Source organism: Hydractinia symbiolongicarpus, chromosome 13 (assembly GCF_029227915.1).
Source record: "Hydractinia symbiolongicarpus strain clone_291-10 chromosome 13, HSymV2.1, whole genome shotgun sequence".
In the NCBI taxonomy this organism is placed as follows: Eukaryota; Metazoa; Cnidaria; class Hydrozoa; order Anthoathecata; family Hydractiniidae; genus Hydractinia; species Hydractinia symbiolongicarpus.
Window position 1 is genome coordinate 14145851 of NC_079887.1, and position 17326 is coordinate 14163176.

Sequence of the window (17326 nt, forward strand, 5' to 3'; positions counted from 1 at the left end):
TAACCTTGCCTATGAATCCTCATGCTTTCAACCAAGTGTGCACTTTTTAACTGCTGTCGTAAAAATGGAACATCAAAAACGGGTGCTGATGATTTTTCTCTTTTACTTGATTGTTTCACTGGATTTAAACATCCATCTAGAGGTTCTGGCAGGAAGCAGTAGACAAAATGAACTGTTGTACGATCCAAAATCTCAAGTATGCGTTCCTAGAGGAAAATCGGATACAATAAAGCATTTTTATAGTCCATTTAAGGATCGGAGCAAACCAAACATTTTGATAGACTATGATTAAATTAACTCTATTTGGTTTACATAAATTACAAAACATTTCTGACCTTAATATTTTGGAAAAATATTTTCCACTTTTTTTCTAATCAGAAAATTTTTATTTAAAAATTAAGATGAGATAGAAGACAAGGCATTTCCTTTCTCAATCAATTGCATGCAAAGAGTCATTAACATAATAGACAACAAAAATTTTCCACATGCAACGAGTCCCCTAATGGAAGAGATTTATATTAAACTATTCACCTTATAAAAAACAACTCTTGTTCAATGATTTTTTATGCAGTTATAGCAGCTATTCGTGATTGATGATTTTAAATTAAGATAAAGCTTAATCAAATACACTCTGGCCCATATAAAGAGAACAGTATCCATTAGGAACTTTGAACACTTAAATGTTGGGACAACAAAGATTTTCAGATGTCAGAATTTCGTTCAAAATATAAATTATCTTAAAATTCTGGTAATTAACGTCTATTATTATTCAGTTGGCTGAAATCAAAAATGGTTACCTTACAAATGGTTACCTGTATTACCAGGTATTGCATTTGCTGTTGTATATTTGTATTCTGTATTTTTTCAGCCTTCATTTAATCAACAAGCACAAAAACAGTGCTGCATTGCATTATTAAAAATAGTAACTTTGCATACCATAAACATTTGATTAAGCAGATCCCCCACTTTTAATTTATACATTATACACAGGGGATTTAAATAACAATATTTTTTAAAAAAACGGTCTAACCATTTGAGTTTTTAATTGCATGCTGACAGAGTTTCTTCTAACTGATGATAAAGCTGTATGACCATGTGTCCTTCTACGATTTCCACGTGTATGTTGCGAACCTTCAGCCTGGAATGTTCCACTTTGATGTCCAGCATATAACTCTGTTACATGGGACCTAGTTTTAAATTTAACTTAAAATAATAAAAAAGTCGAGGGAAGCAATTTTTTATAAAACAACATCAAAAAGATCTACTTTTAAACAATTCCATAGATGCAAAAATATATTGTAATGTACAGACAGACAGGCAGACAGGAAAGACAGACAGACAGAACACTCACTTAGATGAGTCTGACAACACACTATATGCCATTTTCACAGCAGGATGTTCTCGAACTCTTCTCAACCATCCATTAACATTGTACTTAACTGAACATGTGTTTTGTAAATGTGATACCATAAACATTTCTGGAAGATTGGCATCAGTTGTCACTATACTGGTTCCTATCAGAAGCAGAAATTAGTGTCATACACGTGAAACCTTTTAAACGTCAAAAAATCATGACAAATGATAATGTATTCTTGTACACATTAAATATAATTATTTTAAATATAGTATTACAAATTACATAACTCCAGGGCACATTATTTAGATGATTCCGGCTATTTGTAGGTAAGAGTAATAAAAGTAAAATCGATGAAATAACTAATTAATATTTTTTAAAAATCATTGACATTCAATAGTTTAAAATAAGAGTACTTTAAAAATTGCTAACCAAGCAAGTACATTGGATACCTCTGTTTACAGTATGTTGTGTTCTGATCTTTTCAACTAGTGCAATTTCACTGGGATTTGATCGAACTGCTTCCTCTTCTATCATCCAGAACAAACCTTTTGCATCAGATATATCACCATGTGAAATCCGTCGATCCTAAATACATAGTAAATCAGTACATCAGTATAGATCAATATTTCATATGATCTGCACAAATATGTTTGATTTAGCCTTTCTTCTTCCCTAGAAAAAATAGTGAGCCACAAAATCAGCTTTGGCTTGTTTTTGCTTCCGTGGACAGACTTTTCAGAAACATTTTTATTTGCATTGACTTGGGAAGAAGTATCGTTTTATGCAAGACTCATAACTTCATACGGAAAGTCAAAAAAAAGGCAAGAGTTTTTTTGTCCAAGCAATCTTGTGAGTTGAGAATGTGATGTTTTACTTTTTTCCGTACTACTAGCTATCAAGTGATATATTCTTGACATATGTTCATGTTTTTGCATCACAAACATTTTAGAAATTGTTTTGTCCCCCAACAATATTTTAGCTAGCTAGCTAGCTGCGTTATAGCTTTTAGTTCAGTTTGTATATTTGTTTGTTTGTTTGTTTTAGGGGAATGGTAGTGTGTTCAATTACTGCTGGTGAAATAATTAAGAAAAATGAACTGTATTACTCTTTCTGTAAAAATAATGTGGCTTTAGTATTTTTTTATGGAACTTTTAATAATATAGTAGAGTTTATTGTTCAACTATGGCATTAAACATTCAAGGAAATAATTTTTATAGCTCCTATAATTTTAAAAATGTTATTGACATGTTACGCCATAAACTTAGCAAATTAGCAATGCTTGAAAGCAAAATGAACACAAAATTTGCTATTTAAATATGATAATTTATGCAGCATAATTAAATCTAAAATTCTTTAAATGAAAGACTTTTTAACCAACTTTTTGAGCTCTATAATACCAGTCCAACATCACTTTATATCATAGGTTTCCTTTTAGAGAACCAATAATGCAAGATGCATATGGATGCAGAGGTTTTTAACGAGACACTGGTAGAAAAAGCACTTTTTTCTTCTTCCAAATACTGTCTTAGAGAAATTTAACTTATACGATATGAGTAACTAGCTAGAGGTTAAACAATAAAATGTTGAGACATATATTTAACACTGGTTAACATCACATACCACGGTTAATTTATCAATAACAGCAATAGTCATATCTGGAGATGCAGTTATTTCGTAGCTGTAGTTACAATCAATATTCTCCTAAATATAAAGCAGCAACAAACAGATTAGTACAAAAATCTAGAAATCTTGGAAATATTGATAGCATAAGCAATCTGTCAAAATATATTAAAAATAATTTCTTGCATTAGGTAGAGATTTACACACTGATCAAATAAATGTAAAGAGCACAAGCAACCTTATATATACTTTATTGAAATAAAAATAGAAAAAAGTGGTCACACATACCCTATTATATCTCTCAATTTGTGAAGTAAAGGTACAATAGTGCATCAACCACTGGAGCTTTTCACAACAATAATTTGAACATAAATCTTCAAACGTGCCACTTTTTCCAATTAACAATTTATTTTGAAAGCCTGGTCCATCATACATATTAACAACAGAGGATACCCGTGCAGCTGTATTTATTGCTCTATTTATTAATCTCATCAAAGCTGTGAATGCTTCAACATACAGGCCAGCTGTAAATGCTTCCAATGAAATCAAACAGTTATCATACATTGTCTCGCACGAAAGTAATGACATTGTAGGTGAAACAACATCACCAACTCTCTGTCCACTCTCATCAGATTTATTAAATGTCACAGAGCTCCGTGATGCAGTAGAATTAGACCTTGATAAAGTTGAACCAGAACGACTTCTGGATGCCATCTGTACAGACGATGTAAATATAATACGAGAAAGATTCTCTTCTGTTGTACCAAGTATACTTGCAGCCTTTTGCGCAAAGGTGGGATTGTTAAAGTAGGGCTTCGATCCAGGTGCTAGACAAGGATGGTTGTTATAAACTTATTATGTGTAAGATTCACAATATTCCCTTTTGGCTGTTGCAATTGATATTCACATTCGGCAGATCTTTTAATTGAATAGTAATTTGAGAATAGTTTGAGAAAAAAAGTATCTTTTTGGTTTTAGCAAGAGCAACAAGAGTGCAATTAAAATAAATTTGCTCTCAAATTTCAGCCACTGAGAAATACTAATTTTCACTGAAAAGGTTGTTCTTTTTGTAGAAAAATATGCTGTTTTATGTAAAGGTATATTTACACAGCGCATAAGAGTGCATTATTTCTTTGATTAGAATTAATGAAGCGTGATAAATTAAAATTTAACATTCCTAAAACATTTTGCTGGATAATCCTCCTTTTTTTTGAGGCCTAAAGGTACAGTATGTCAGAAGATCAAGGGAAAAACACAACAGCATGATATTAAACTCAAAAGTGTGAGACTGTAAAAACTTGTTTAATACTATCATTTGATGGAGACTTTTTATAATTTTATATAATTTATTTTAAAGTTTAGGAAATAAAAACAGTATTATGAACATATATACTTGTAGCAACTCCAGCAGCACCAAGATGCAGGATAGCTGCAATGGGTGAAATAATCCCTTTCACTTCATCAGGAGATATGTTTAACTGTTGGAAGGCTGTTTGCAGCCTACTCCAATTTTGCAGGTGTGTGTCTTTATCAGAAAACTAAAATATTAAATGATTTTTTCACTAATAGTGGGACAAAGTAACAAAAACCGTCTAGAAAATGAGTGGGCAAGAAAATGACATCTTATTGAAGCAAAGATAAAGGAGTACCTGCTCAACTGAAATTTTAAACAAAGTCAAAATGCCTATGTTAGATGAAAAAACAACCAGGTAAAAAAACAGAAAACACAAACAACTGTTCTATAAAAAAGGGAAATTTTGCCTATTTTTACACGTCAACTGGACAAACTACCTACAAGCATGGCTGCATGCAGTGTAATGGGTGTGTCTGTGGCAATCAGGTCTAGGGATCATGGATCAAATTCCTGGCAGTGATGAGCAAAGTAGTTCTACTTGAGTTTCTTTTTTTTTCAATATATGAGGCATATAAAGTAGTCTAAATTTCTTTGCAAGTGAAAATATTTTGATACTGTTAATAAAGTCATTTTTCGTAAAAAAAAAGGTCCCTTGCCCACCCTTTAAATGAATGTCCAGGTAAAAGAAATTTGCAAATAAATAGTTAAAAAGGGTAATATATATCATGACATGCTAAAACAGAAAAAAATTTATAGACAAAAACTACAATGAATAATGTTTTTAAACTAACCTTTTGTTCAAAATCAAACAAAAAGTTTCCTTCCCTTGGGAGAGAATCCAGGAAAAGGTCTTGCTTCAACTTTTTATCGCAACCATCAAGTAACTCGTAGAAAATTTGATATGACGATTCATTTGGTACCATCCTTGAAACTCGAGTTTTATCCAAAAAGAAGTTCTGCAAAAAAGTGATAATGCATATACAATGAAAATAATCCAAAAAACTAAAAAACTAAAGCTAAAAACTAAAAAAATCATAATCAATGAGAAATGTTCTGACAGAAATAACGATGCTGCAATTTGGTTACTTTTTATATGTTCATTCTGTGTGATGAAATATAAATTTACAATTCGCAGCAGATAAAAAGAGGCAAAATTAATACCCATTCAGCATTTTATACTCCATTCCACAGAAAACTATATTTAAGCAAAATGTAAATTAAGTTAAAAAAAAATCTCTTTAAATACATATATGTGACGATTCCAGGGAATTTGATAACAACCTATATTTATCGATCACTATTTAGCGATAATTCATGAAAAAAGAACAGAATTATCGATAAATAAAATGGATTAGCGATCAGGTCATTAGCGATCAACAATGCTGAGCTATAATTATTGCTAATTTGATTTGCTTTGTCAGCAGATTATCGATAATAGTGCAATATGGCCGACGCATAAATTTGTTAGCTTATTATGCGAAAAGCAAGCTAGACAACATTCTTTTAATGTTTGTTGATTAAATAACTTGCAAAACAGCAAAAACGGTTTACTTGATGTTTTCATAAAGTGTATTAATATTCTTTTTAGAAGTAAATATAACTTGTTTGATCGCTGTAAAGAATAAAAAAATAATTTAGTTAGTCTCTTTTAATTTTTTTTTGTTCTGCAAAATATCACACACTGTAAACATGCGGCACTGTCCAGAGCCCTTTTTATTTTAGATTCTTCTTTTGGACGTAATGGCTGCGCTGGAACAAAACGTTATTAAATTAACTTACTACTTTATAATAATAAGTAAGAAACAAGTTTCTTTTTGTATAAAAGTCTACGCCAATAAATTTACAGCTTTTTTAAAAATAAAACAAGTCTCGGGTGCTAGGTAGCCTCTAACAGTTGCATTGGAATAATTTTAATTGTGATCGTTTATAATATGCCAAACTTTCACCAAAAAACAGCAGGAACAAAACCTTGAATTAGCTAGCTACTTTATGACAAGTAAGAAACAAGCTACTTTTTGTATAAAAGTCCACACCAGTGAATTTATAGCTTTCTTAAAACTAAAACAAGTCTGGATCAAGGGAGCTAGCTAGCTAGCCTCAGCTGTTGCTTTGCAATAATTTTAGTTGTGATGGTTTAATTTGCCAAACTTTCAGTCTGAAAAATTATATTATATCGGCAAATAAAATAAGAAAATCTGCTTAAATGCAAATTGATACAGCCAAATTAGGGGGTGTTTTTGTTTGTGTCACTTAAAGCCCTGTTTACACAAACCACGCAACATACAAAACACTACTGGAAATTCCTGTTTTTAACCATGTTAGATTTTTTTTACTGCTTGCATGCCATTTCTTTATATTACACAAAATTGCAGTATCAAAAATATCATTTTTAGACACTGCCACAATAAAGCTAGTGTGTGGTCATTCTGTAACTAATTTTTCCCACACCTGTTGAATTACATAACTTTTTGTAATGTTTTTTTTGGAGTGCCAGTAAAATCATGTATCGGACATTTCATTTATATGAGAAGGTGTCGTCAGACATTTGATATTTTGATACCCAATTTTTGGGCGAAAATTTGCATTGCATATTCCTTTAAATTTAGAATTATGGTGTTACATGGTGGAGAAGAGTTTTGTGTGCTTCAGAAATCTTGATGGTTCCCATGTTCCACTCCTGAATTATATATTTATAGTAATGTATTTTAACCAAAAAATAAATTTAACCTCTTATTTTTGGTTACGCGATAGTGAAGTTACCTATAAATTAGGGTCTGTTCATACGTCAAAGCTTTTCTCTAGGTCCACTCATCACGATTTTCTGATTTTTTTACACAGTTATTTATAAATAAATACTAGGAAGTAACATTTTTGATTATCATTACTTTTTTCTATAAATGGTTTAAAATATTATTGCAGATCATTATCTAGTCCCACATGCGGCCTCTGGTTTCAAATTTTTTTCACATTTTCTTAAAATATAACCTGAGAACAATATTATTTACCAATTTCAGTTGATTTAATGCTACCACCCAAATTAACCGTAAATAAGGTTTTCATGTTTGTCTAAAAATTTCATTATTTATTCTCATGTTTGATAATCGCGTGTACAATCACTGTACAGAAATAATTTTGATATGGTTTACATAATTAGTAAGTAGCACAATTTAAATTTTAGAAACTTTCTTTGTTTATATATATATATATTTATTTTTTAAATGTTAAACTTTGAAATTGTTGTTAACTATTAATTATAATATATCATGAGGAAAGTATTTACATCCGTAGTTTTTGCATTTTACGTTACAAAATAATATGAAATGGAAATGTTTATGTATTCATTTTAGTTTTACCTTGTGTTACCAAATTAATCCCTCATGAGGGTGGAATAATTTCTAAAGGAAGAAACTGTTTGCAGGAGAAACTATGCAGCCATCCCCAAAATTTGGACGTCCTTTTAAGGATGACTCTATGCATTATGAAAGAAAAAATAGCCAAAGATCTATTCCCCTACCTTGTTACAAAATTTGTCTGGGATAGAAAGTGACACATTTTATTTATTTGTAACAAAGAGTACATGAAACGCGTGCCCTATTAAATTCCTTGGTTTACTGATTTTATTACAAACTTTGTTTTGTAAAGAAAAAGTGTTACTGTTTCCTAAAGTAAGACCTACATGAAAACGCGCTGTTGAAGTAAACAAAACACAACTATCCACATGTTCGACAGCTGTCCTCTTGCTTTATTCTCTAGATTATGATCCTATAAAAATAAAATTTATCCTGACTAAAAATCAAGGTAGCTAACTAGCTAAACTTTCTTGGTCAATTTTGAATCTTCTGATTGCTTTCCTTATCTAGAAAATAATTATCTAAAAAGAATAAAATAACAGAGATCAAACAAAAATAATTATTTAGCTTTTAGACACGGTGTTTTTCCCCGCAGCAAGGGATCAAAACTCGGCTTCCTTTAGCTCGCTAGCATTTATCAAGTACCGCTGTCATTATTTTAATTTATGCTAATTTAGCCCTTGCAAAATAGCGATAAATAAAAAAAGAAAATCCCTTAGCGATATTTATCGATAATTTTATATTTTTAATCTAAATTATCGATAAAACTTTTTGCTTAGCGATCAGGCACTATAAGTGATCGATAATGAAAAATTATCGCTAAATAGCTTGTTATCAAATTCCCTGGAATCGTCACATATACAGGCAAGTTAATGCAGAAAAAAATGTTTATGGTCAACAGTTTAAATCACTCAGTCCATGAAGCCTTACCTGTATTGAAGCACCTATCACAAGACCTGAAGTATCAAAATCGAGAGTATACAAAAAACGTCCAAAAGATGCATTATGAGAAAGTTTTGTTCTAGCTTGCGTAAACGATCCAATCAATGATAATGCAGCTTCCATGCTCATCGCTAAAAAAGAAACAACAAATTTACACAAATGTATCTTACTTACTTTAGAAAAGGTTGCTTGAGAAACAAATACTCGCTGGTTTTTAGTTTACAAAATGTTAATGCTGTCCTCCAAAGTCATAACTGCAGTGTCCAATTTGCAAAAAAACAATCTTTGAATTCTAGTTTGGAATATTTAAGTGATTTGTTTAAGCAAGAGAAAAAACTAAATCTTGTTCTAAATAGATCTGAATATTGTTAACTATTTGTACACAAAAATAGTAATAGAGAATTTAATGAAAAAAGTTCTTAATATTCAAAAATTCAAAAAATATTCATAAAAATGAATCCTGCAAATTTCTATATTTTTGGCTAGGAATAAATGCATTAATCATAGTTGCAAAATCTTAAAAACATCAGACATATTTTATTTTCACCAATAGGATAGCGTTATTTTTATAATGATATTATATAAAAGAAATATGTATTTTCTCATGTTATGGTTTTTAACATCAGAAAACAACCACATTCTACAGTAAAATTTTACCGAAACACATTTTTTCTCGCTATAATGTATTTAGTATTTGGGGGAGGATTAACTTGAATTAGAAAAGCATAAAAGGTTAACACTGGCAAAAGAAAAAGTATATAAGGCAAAACATTCGGACACACATTTGTAGAAAGAAGGTGTATCACAGTACGCAGTTTGATAACAACATGACCATCATAAACAAAACAACAACCTGTAGCATTACTTTCCGCTGATTTTGTTACCGTAGTGAAGTATTTTATCAATTGGTGCAAATTATAGGTTTTCCCAGAGCCTGCACAACCTTGAAGGACAATAGATTGGTTAGTGTTTGCTGAAAACATTGTCCGATAACATGTCTGGGCAGTTGCGTATATGTGGGGTGGCATATCTTCTCTTTTACAACCCTTAAACATCCACATAACCTAAAACAGAAATTATAACTATGCAGTGTCTTTAAGGAGTTGTATAAACAATAATTTTTATGTAATTATCAATATTGAAAATTTTAATTCTACCTTCAATCTGGTTTTACGTGGCGTTTGTTTTTACTCTCAATATTAACATATGAAAATTTTTAACTGTTGCAATTTGGAATTTCTGTTTCTGATATTTTTTTTGAGTTATATTAAACTTACGGGTAAAATTGTCAGCAATAAAAATTCAAATGATTTGAGCAATGTTGTATTAAGCAAAATGTTTTATTATATCATAACAAGATATAGTTCTTATTCTTTCCACCTTTTACTTTGTTTTTTGTTGCAGTTGGGGACTTTTAAATTTAGACTTGTATATCATTTTTTGGAAGTAAAATTATGTGACTAATGGCCACGCATGTAAATACAGATATAACAGTAAAATGGCCTCCTTACTTAATCATTTTTAAACTAAGGCTTTTCCTTGACACTTTTAATTTTTGCCTACGTTTTTGAAACTGAAGCTGTTAGGATCATATTGAAGAAGTACTCTGTGTCACTAACATACTGCCTGGCAATGAGCAGGATTCAATCTGCGGTCCCCAGAACTGGGAGCTGCAGATGAACCCACTAGACTACGTGCGGCAATATGTTAGCGATGAACTCAGATAGTTTATCCGGATGGTGTGTATTATAATTATTCATCTTATTATAATATTCATCTGTTAGGATCGATTGGAAATTTCATATAAATAAAAAAATAAACAAATAAAAAAAAGAATTCTGTTTTTAATACTTTTTGCTTATAAATTAGGTTTATTTATTAAACTCTTTCTCTCTCTGTTCCCTGTAGCAATTGTGAGTCCTGAACTAATATCTATGTTTTCTTGATAATACTGAAGATACTGGAAATTTCAAAATACATTTTAGTGTAGGTTGTATGGGGTGTACCAGTGACAGTATTCGAATGGATGCTCAAAAATAATTTGTAACACCTGTCCTTCTATTTGTCTTTGTCTGTTTGTTTGTTCAATTGATGCTCATATATGTCAATTAACACGAAATCCCTTAGAATCTACATCTAAGACATCTAAGCAATGCTAGATTACACTCTGCTTTAAAGAAGCTGAACCTCTTAGGCTAAACTCCCTTTAAACATGCAACAGTAAATAAAGAAATAAAACTTCATCATTTAGAAGAATACCTTCTCAGGGTATATACATTCCTTCTTGGTGTATATACATACCTTCTCAGTGTATATCCCCAACTTATCTTTTGGTCTAATGGCAACCAACTTGTTACCAGCATATGTGTAAGTTAAACTTCCAGCATAACGCTGACGTAAGGTATGTAAACAACCAGATTCATTAAGATAGCGTAACGTGCACAAGTCTTCAACTTTGTCAAACTGAAGTGGATTGGCCTAGAATATAAAATATATATATACTATGGTTTACTAGAAAAATGAGATGATTTTAGAAATGGTTATAACGATGAAAGTAATTTTCACCTTAAGACTTTTTAATGCAAGTGTGAGGTGAAAAATAAAAAAAAAATAAATAAAAAAATTAAAACAAAATTTAAATAACATCAACACTTCTATACTTCAGAAAGAAATAAACAATACAGGACAATAATATTACTATATAATTGGGTATTCAATTCCTCTTTAGTTGAAACAATTAAAAGACAATTTGTTTCTCAGATAGAAACAAAAAAATATTCACCTTCTCAACAGCATCTTCTTCCACTTCAACCACCTCGCCACCATGGTCCAACTTAACTTTACATGAATACGTTTCACCATCAGCATTTTTTTGTTTATATAATAATCCAGCAGAATAACCTCCTTGGTGTACCAGCCAAACCTTTTCAGACTCGCGCCATGAACTTTCATTCACAGAGTCACTTTCTGCTTTATTTTTCTGAAATAATAATTTAATTAAGCATGAGGATATAAAAAAAGTAATTAGTACTGTACTTGGATATGTACTCTCTTTGAAATTCATGTTAATATGGATAAGGTTGTGATGCAAGGTAGTAATTATTTACTGATGCCTTTATGCAATATGATGAAATAAAATTAAGATTTTCAGATTGATAATTCTGGCTATAAATGGAGTTGACTGGTGCTCACATGTACACACATAGTTAATTAAAGAGGTGTGGTATAGGATGTCATGTGTGAAGTGTCAATGTTATAGAATTTCAGAAAAAGGTGGGGGTTGGATAATTTGGCCTATACAGGGGGATTTTCCAGAAAGGGGGAAAGTCATTTCAAAGGTGAAAACGACCCATTTAGGGGTAAGCTAGAAAATCTCCACCAGACATCTCACATATAACATGAAAACGTATAACTTTACATAGGCTGCACTGTCTAATTGGTATTATTCATATTGTCTTAATACTGTTTAAGTATTTTTGGAATGTTTTCTATTCTATACAGCGTTGAGAATGATAATCTTGCCAAGCATGCACACAAGTTCAACTTTCTGATGATTTTAAAAGGAAGGGGTAAGGGCGGTGTTTCAATGGGGTTCTAAACTATCTGAACTATGTAAAATAATCTTTGTTCATTATTTTTCTATTTTCTATTTGGAAACACAATAATTACCATAGGGTGTCTGTAACAAAGAGATACGTTGGGTTCTACTCTGATTTCTTATATTTCGTAATGTGCAGTGTGAATCAATTTAGCAAGACAAATCTGTTTCTAGGTTCAATATACCTTATTCCACTATCTGACATACCAGAAGCCTTTGGAATTTTGTGTACACAGTTTTGGTAGATGACTTTATGTTATATGTCAAACTAAATTCGCAGATCTAGATTCCAAATAAATGTGGCATAATATTAGTAAGACTGGGTAAATCTTTCTAAGCTGAAACTGTAATACGTAAAAGAAACATTTTTTGTGCAGACAATTCACTTTTATAGTTTATTAGTCACCTAAAATGATATAATCAAAATCCTGATTTCTACTACGCAAAGTTTAAATTGCTATGTTACTTGTTTTGCTCCTTGGAATGTTTGACACAATTTTTTTATTTTTGCATGGTTTAAGCAAAGTGAATTTTATGTGTCTCATATACCACATATCTTTGAATAAACTTCACTTTGAATATCTTTCAGATTATCATATTAAATGCCACACCAAAATCACCTTAAAATGTCAAAAATTAGAAAACATAGCTTTTTGCAATTTTACCAAGATTTTTAGGCCTACATACTTGTAATGCTGAAGAAATTTAGTGAAACTCTATATGGAAAGAATTATTCTGCAGTTATAAAACCTTTTAAAAAAGTTGAGGAAAATCTTTAGGTTGTACCCTTAGTTTCTTTTTTTTTGTTTGAACAATTTCCTGATTTCTTTCCTGTATAAACCATTTTTTTATATATTACTGATTTTCCAGAGCCTGCCCTGAACCAAGTTTTTGAAGCTTCAAAATGTCATAAGTATTGTTTGCAAACTCTGTTTTTTATTTTACAGGGTCATGCTTATTAAACTTCTTGGGCTATAACTCAGTGCATTTACTGGGTGGGTGTCATTAAGTTAAAAAAAACATCAAAGAAAAAATATTTGAGAGATTTAAATTAAATTGTATTAAATATAAAATTGAATTGAATTTTATTATTATTTTATTATTATAGTTATTCAAGCATGTAATTTCTTTCTTTGGGTTGTGATTATGTCTGTTATGAAATAATATACAGATTAAAACATAAAAAGTTAAAGATTTAAAAATTGTATTATATACAATATAATATTTTTTGCATTTTAGTAGAAAACAAAAACACATGCATATGTTTATATCTATTTCAACATATAAGACGCACATCAAAACATAGAATAATATATGTATCAATTTACATTTAATATTGTATCTAACCTGAATTCGGACACTTTTGTTTATTTTTGTAAAAAGTTTGTATACAGGTCATGACATAGTTATTTTGTCGAGACTTTTTACTGGTGTAATCCTTTTAATAACCATTTAAACCACTTAATGATTTATTAAGAAAATAAAAAAGATGTTCTCACGGAAAAGGAATACATATTTTTTACATACAAAAAAAGCAGAAACCTATTCTGTAATGCTGCCAATTATAACAACGAAACAGCATGTCAACATTATACACAACTAACTAACAAGCTATCTATTTCACAGTTTAATTTTTTTTTTAAACAGTGGTTATCAAAAGGTCCTAAAATTTCATTTCTTTTTAAGAATCCTTTTCTCTTACTTTTATTCATAAGTTGATCTATAAACAGGAAGGTATTAAGAGAATTTAAAATAGGCATTCCGTGTAAGTAAGCTTAAACATTATAAATACTAATCACAAAACAATTAGGGGAAAATACATAAAAGTGAATGCATAAAATGTCACACTGGCCTATAATTACCAGCCTGAATTTTTTTTTACTTTATAATGATAAAGAATGAAGACAATGCCAGTGAATCCTCTATAATGTTAAAAATCACAAAATGTGTGTGATCTTAATTTTAAATAGATTTTTAATTAATAATGTATGTTAACCATAACCATGTTTCAAAAATCAGTGTCAAAGAAATTCATGTTATATACATAATTTATGAAAGCATAAAGTTTACTGTACAAGAATTTTCAAGATTAATAAAACAAAATAAAACGAAAAAATGTCTTGTGAATCATTGCATACCTGCACATACAAAACTTGAATCTATAGGATGAACAGGTTGTGAGTAAAAGTAGTCAAAGGAGGCAAAATTGCTCCCGCAAAACCTTTTTGGTTAACAAAAATTGCACTTTCTATACAAAGACAAAATTAATAACTCAATTTAACTTGTGATTATGTTTAACCGTGTGTTTACCTGTACCCTAAAATCACTATAGGTTGTGCGTATGAAAATGTAGCTGAGATTACAAATAATTTTTCGTACCAAAACAAAACCTCAGCGTATTTCACTTGCACACTGTCAAATCTAATCAGCAAAACAGGTTAAATTTAAGAAGATTTGAGGTCTTTCGATGAGAATTTTCAACCTTTTTTTATAATAAAATTGAAGAAATTTGCATAGAATAATTAAGTGTATCTGTCAGAAATCTATTAAAGAAATCCCCATATTGTATAACAACAATACCACACTTTTGAAAAAAATAATTGACAAAAGTTATAGGCCTAAAAATCCTGTTAATTTGATACAACAAAATGTTTATAAAGCTGTAATTAGTTTCGTAATATTCACACATTGTACGTTAAGACTTTCTAGTTTTAAATGAACCATATACAGACATAAAATGAACGATATACAGCATATAAATCACAGGCTACGGAGATGAAAGGAAATATTTTTACCCCTGGTATTTACATGCAAAAATTTATCTATACTCTGATAATAAAAGCAGTTCATTAAAGAACCACATGAATTAAAACTCACCTTTATCTTTGCCAATGAACTACCTGAACGTGCTAATGAAGCCACTCTGCCTAGCTTGGGTGAATGAGCATGCACTGCAGCAGTTCTTGAACTCAATTCAGCAAATTCAGGGACAGGGGCAACTTTTAGTGTCACTGAATTACCTATAATGTGAATGAAAAGTGATTTGAGGGATATTACATATTAGAAGCACAGTTATACGAAATAGCAAAGTACATCTCTAAAAGATAATAAAGATTGGTATAAATAGAATGAAATTCCATTGAAATTAGTGAAAAGGAATAGTCCTGTGGGAGTTATCCAGGGAGAAATATCCAAGCAATTATCTAGGATAAATTTTTCTCTCACTGCCACCTTAATACCACACTACAGACACAAAAAACATAATGATGGTTGAACCACAGATTTATCCTCTGATACAAAGATCTAAAAATTATAATACCTGTATACGTCTGTTTGTCAAAATGGTAACAGAAGTAGCGACACCCACAAAATGTGTTATAAGGAAGGGCAACCCCATGGATTTTTCCATGGGTTAACAACTAGTATTTATCAAACACCTATCAACCAAGACTGGCTACTGCTGTAAGATAACTTGTTTTAACAACGGGGTGTGCGCTGAGTCAACTTTAATAGTCAGTATTGCTTACTATGCAAACAGATTGATTTGGTTTATTAGGGTAGGATAGTCTCCTTAGGTTATGTGCATCCATGTTGAAAATATCTTGCAGAAAATTAGGCCATTTTCCAAAAGCAATAGAAGGAGGTGCAACACAGCGCTTGGATTCTTAAATTAAAACAAACTAGGTGCTAATGTTCTGACAGCGCAAATGAATCTACATATTTGGTCATTGAAAGGTAATTTGATAGAATTTTTTAAGCTAATATATAAAAGTTGCGAGTATATATGTAATGGAGAAACAATAGGTAGCAAAAACCATTTTGATAGCCTAATTAGGGGAGATAAATGGCCTATAGGCTATGACAGACTAATTAGCCTAATTTGCAGTTATCCACTGCTAAAATGCATGGTGTATGTACAGCTGTAGTAGCTACCTGCTGATGCAACTTTTTCAATGATTTCTTCCCTACTGCAATTTTCTACATTTTGACCATCAACAGATACTAAACGATCACCAGGCAATAAACCAAGAGACGTATTATCATTTGTAGGTTCAACAAAATGAACAACTTTATCACCATCTTTTTTTACGGTAGATCTTCTTAATGCAATACCATAGTCACCATCCTGTTTTCTTGTAACAGTAACTTCTCTAGTGGAATTGGAATTAGGCTCCGTTTTTACTTCAGGCAATTTTAAATTAACTCCTTTTAATTTTTCTTCTGTTGCTCGTAAAACATCAGCAGCAAAACTTTGGAAAGTCAATGATGAATCAGTTCCAAAATCTAAACTAAGTGATCCACTATTGGAGACTTGACGTTGATGGCTATTAACAGAAGAATTCTGCTTGCGTGTATCATTATTTGTTTCTTCTACAACAGGTTTCATTATTTGATGAGGTGCACGAACAAAATGTCTTTGAGTAACTGTATTTCCAAAACTTTCTTCAACACGTATGCCGTCTGTATCAGGAGAATCTTGGTCCTGCAAATTCTCATGTTTCTTTTTGTCTCTCCTTCCAAATATAAAAAGTTTCGAATGCCTTTTTAAAGAACCATTTTTTTCCTTCTCCCCCTCCTCATCAGAAGTAAAAAATGAACCTTTTCTTTCCTTGTCTCTTTTCGACCTTCGAAACATTTGAGTTGATCTAATTGAGCTATACTAAGTGGGACATGCACGTATCAATGATCTCTCACATATTTAAGTGCTAACCATCAATGACACATTTCTGAGGTTTAAAAAAATTCCTTAGCATTTGTTTTTTTTGCAGCTCACATTTGCATCAAGCTCCAAACAATCCAATATGGTAGAAAGAAATTATAAACTCCATCACAGGGTTTATTTTTTTTTTCTTACCGTGTAGTTACGCCGCCATCTTCAAACAACAACCGCCGCCTCCTTTGAATGCAACACGTCGTGCGCATTTGCAAAGCATAGCAGGGCTGGTGAAACAAACTGTTTTTGTCATGACTCACCCCTACTCTTTCTTTGTAAAAGCCAATTTTCAAACGCTCGTTATGCACCAATAACGACGACGATCTACGAGACCTCATCCGCCTCTTCTCCTCGAGAATAGGGTTTGGGAGTTAAGCTGCGAAGGAAGAGT

At 31.1% G+C, this 17326-nt stretch overlaps 1 protein-coding gene across 1 annotated transcript in view; it reads right to left on the bottom strand.

Moving 5' to 3' along the window:
• The window catches only part of LOC130622897 (unconventional myosin-XVIIIa-like), a 35180-nt gene extending 18138 nt beyond the window's left edge, over window positions 1-17042 (bottom strand). The window contains exons 1-14 of the mRNA XM_057438358.1: window positions 16155-17042; window positions 15099-15241; window positions 11406-11603; window positions 10925-11101; window positions 9477-9687; window positions 8612-8754; window positions 5123-5287; window positions 4371-4515; window positions 3266-3804; window positions 2978-3058; window positions 1807-1942; window positions 1352-1514; window positions 1031-1187; window positions 5-206 (exon numbers count right to left, since the gene is read on the bottom strand). Of these exons, the coding sequence (XP_057294341.1) occupies window positions 5-206; window positions 1031-1187; window positions 1352-1514; window positions 1807-1942; window positions 2978-3058; window positions 3266-3804; window positions 4371-4515; window positions 5123-5287; window positions 8612-8754; window positions 9477-9687; window positions 10925-11101; window positions 11406-11603; window positions 15099-15241; window positions 16155-16857 (3163 nt within the window). The 5' untranslated portion in view covers window positions 16858-17042. The remainder of the gene's footprint in view (window positions 1-4; window positions 207-1030; window positions 1188-1351; window positions 1515-1806; window positions 1943-2977; window positions 3059-3265; window positions 3805-4370; window positions 4516-5122; window positions 5288-8611; window positions 8755-9476; window positions 9688-10924; window positions 11102-11405; window positions 11604-15098; window positions 15242-16154) is intronic.
• Between the last annotated feature and the right edge of the window lie 284 nt (window positions 17043-17326).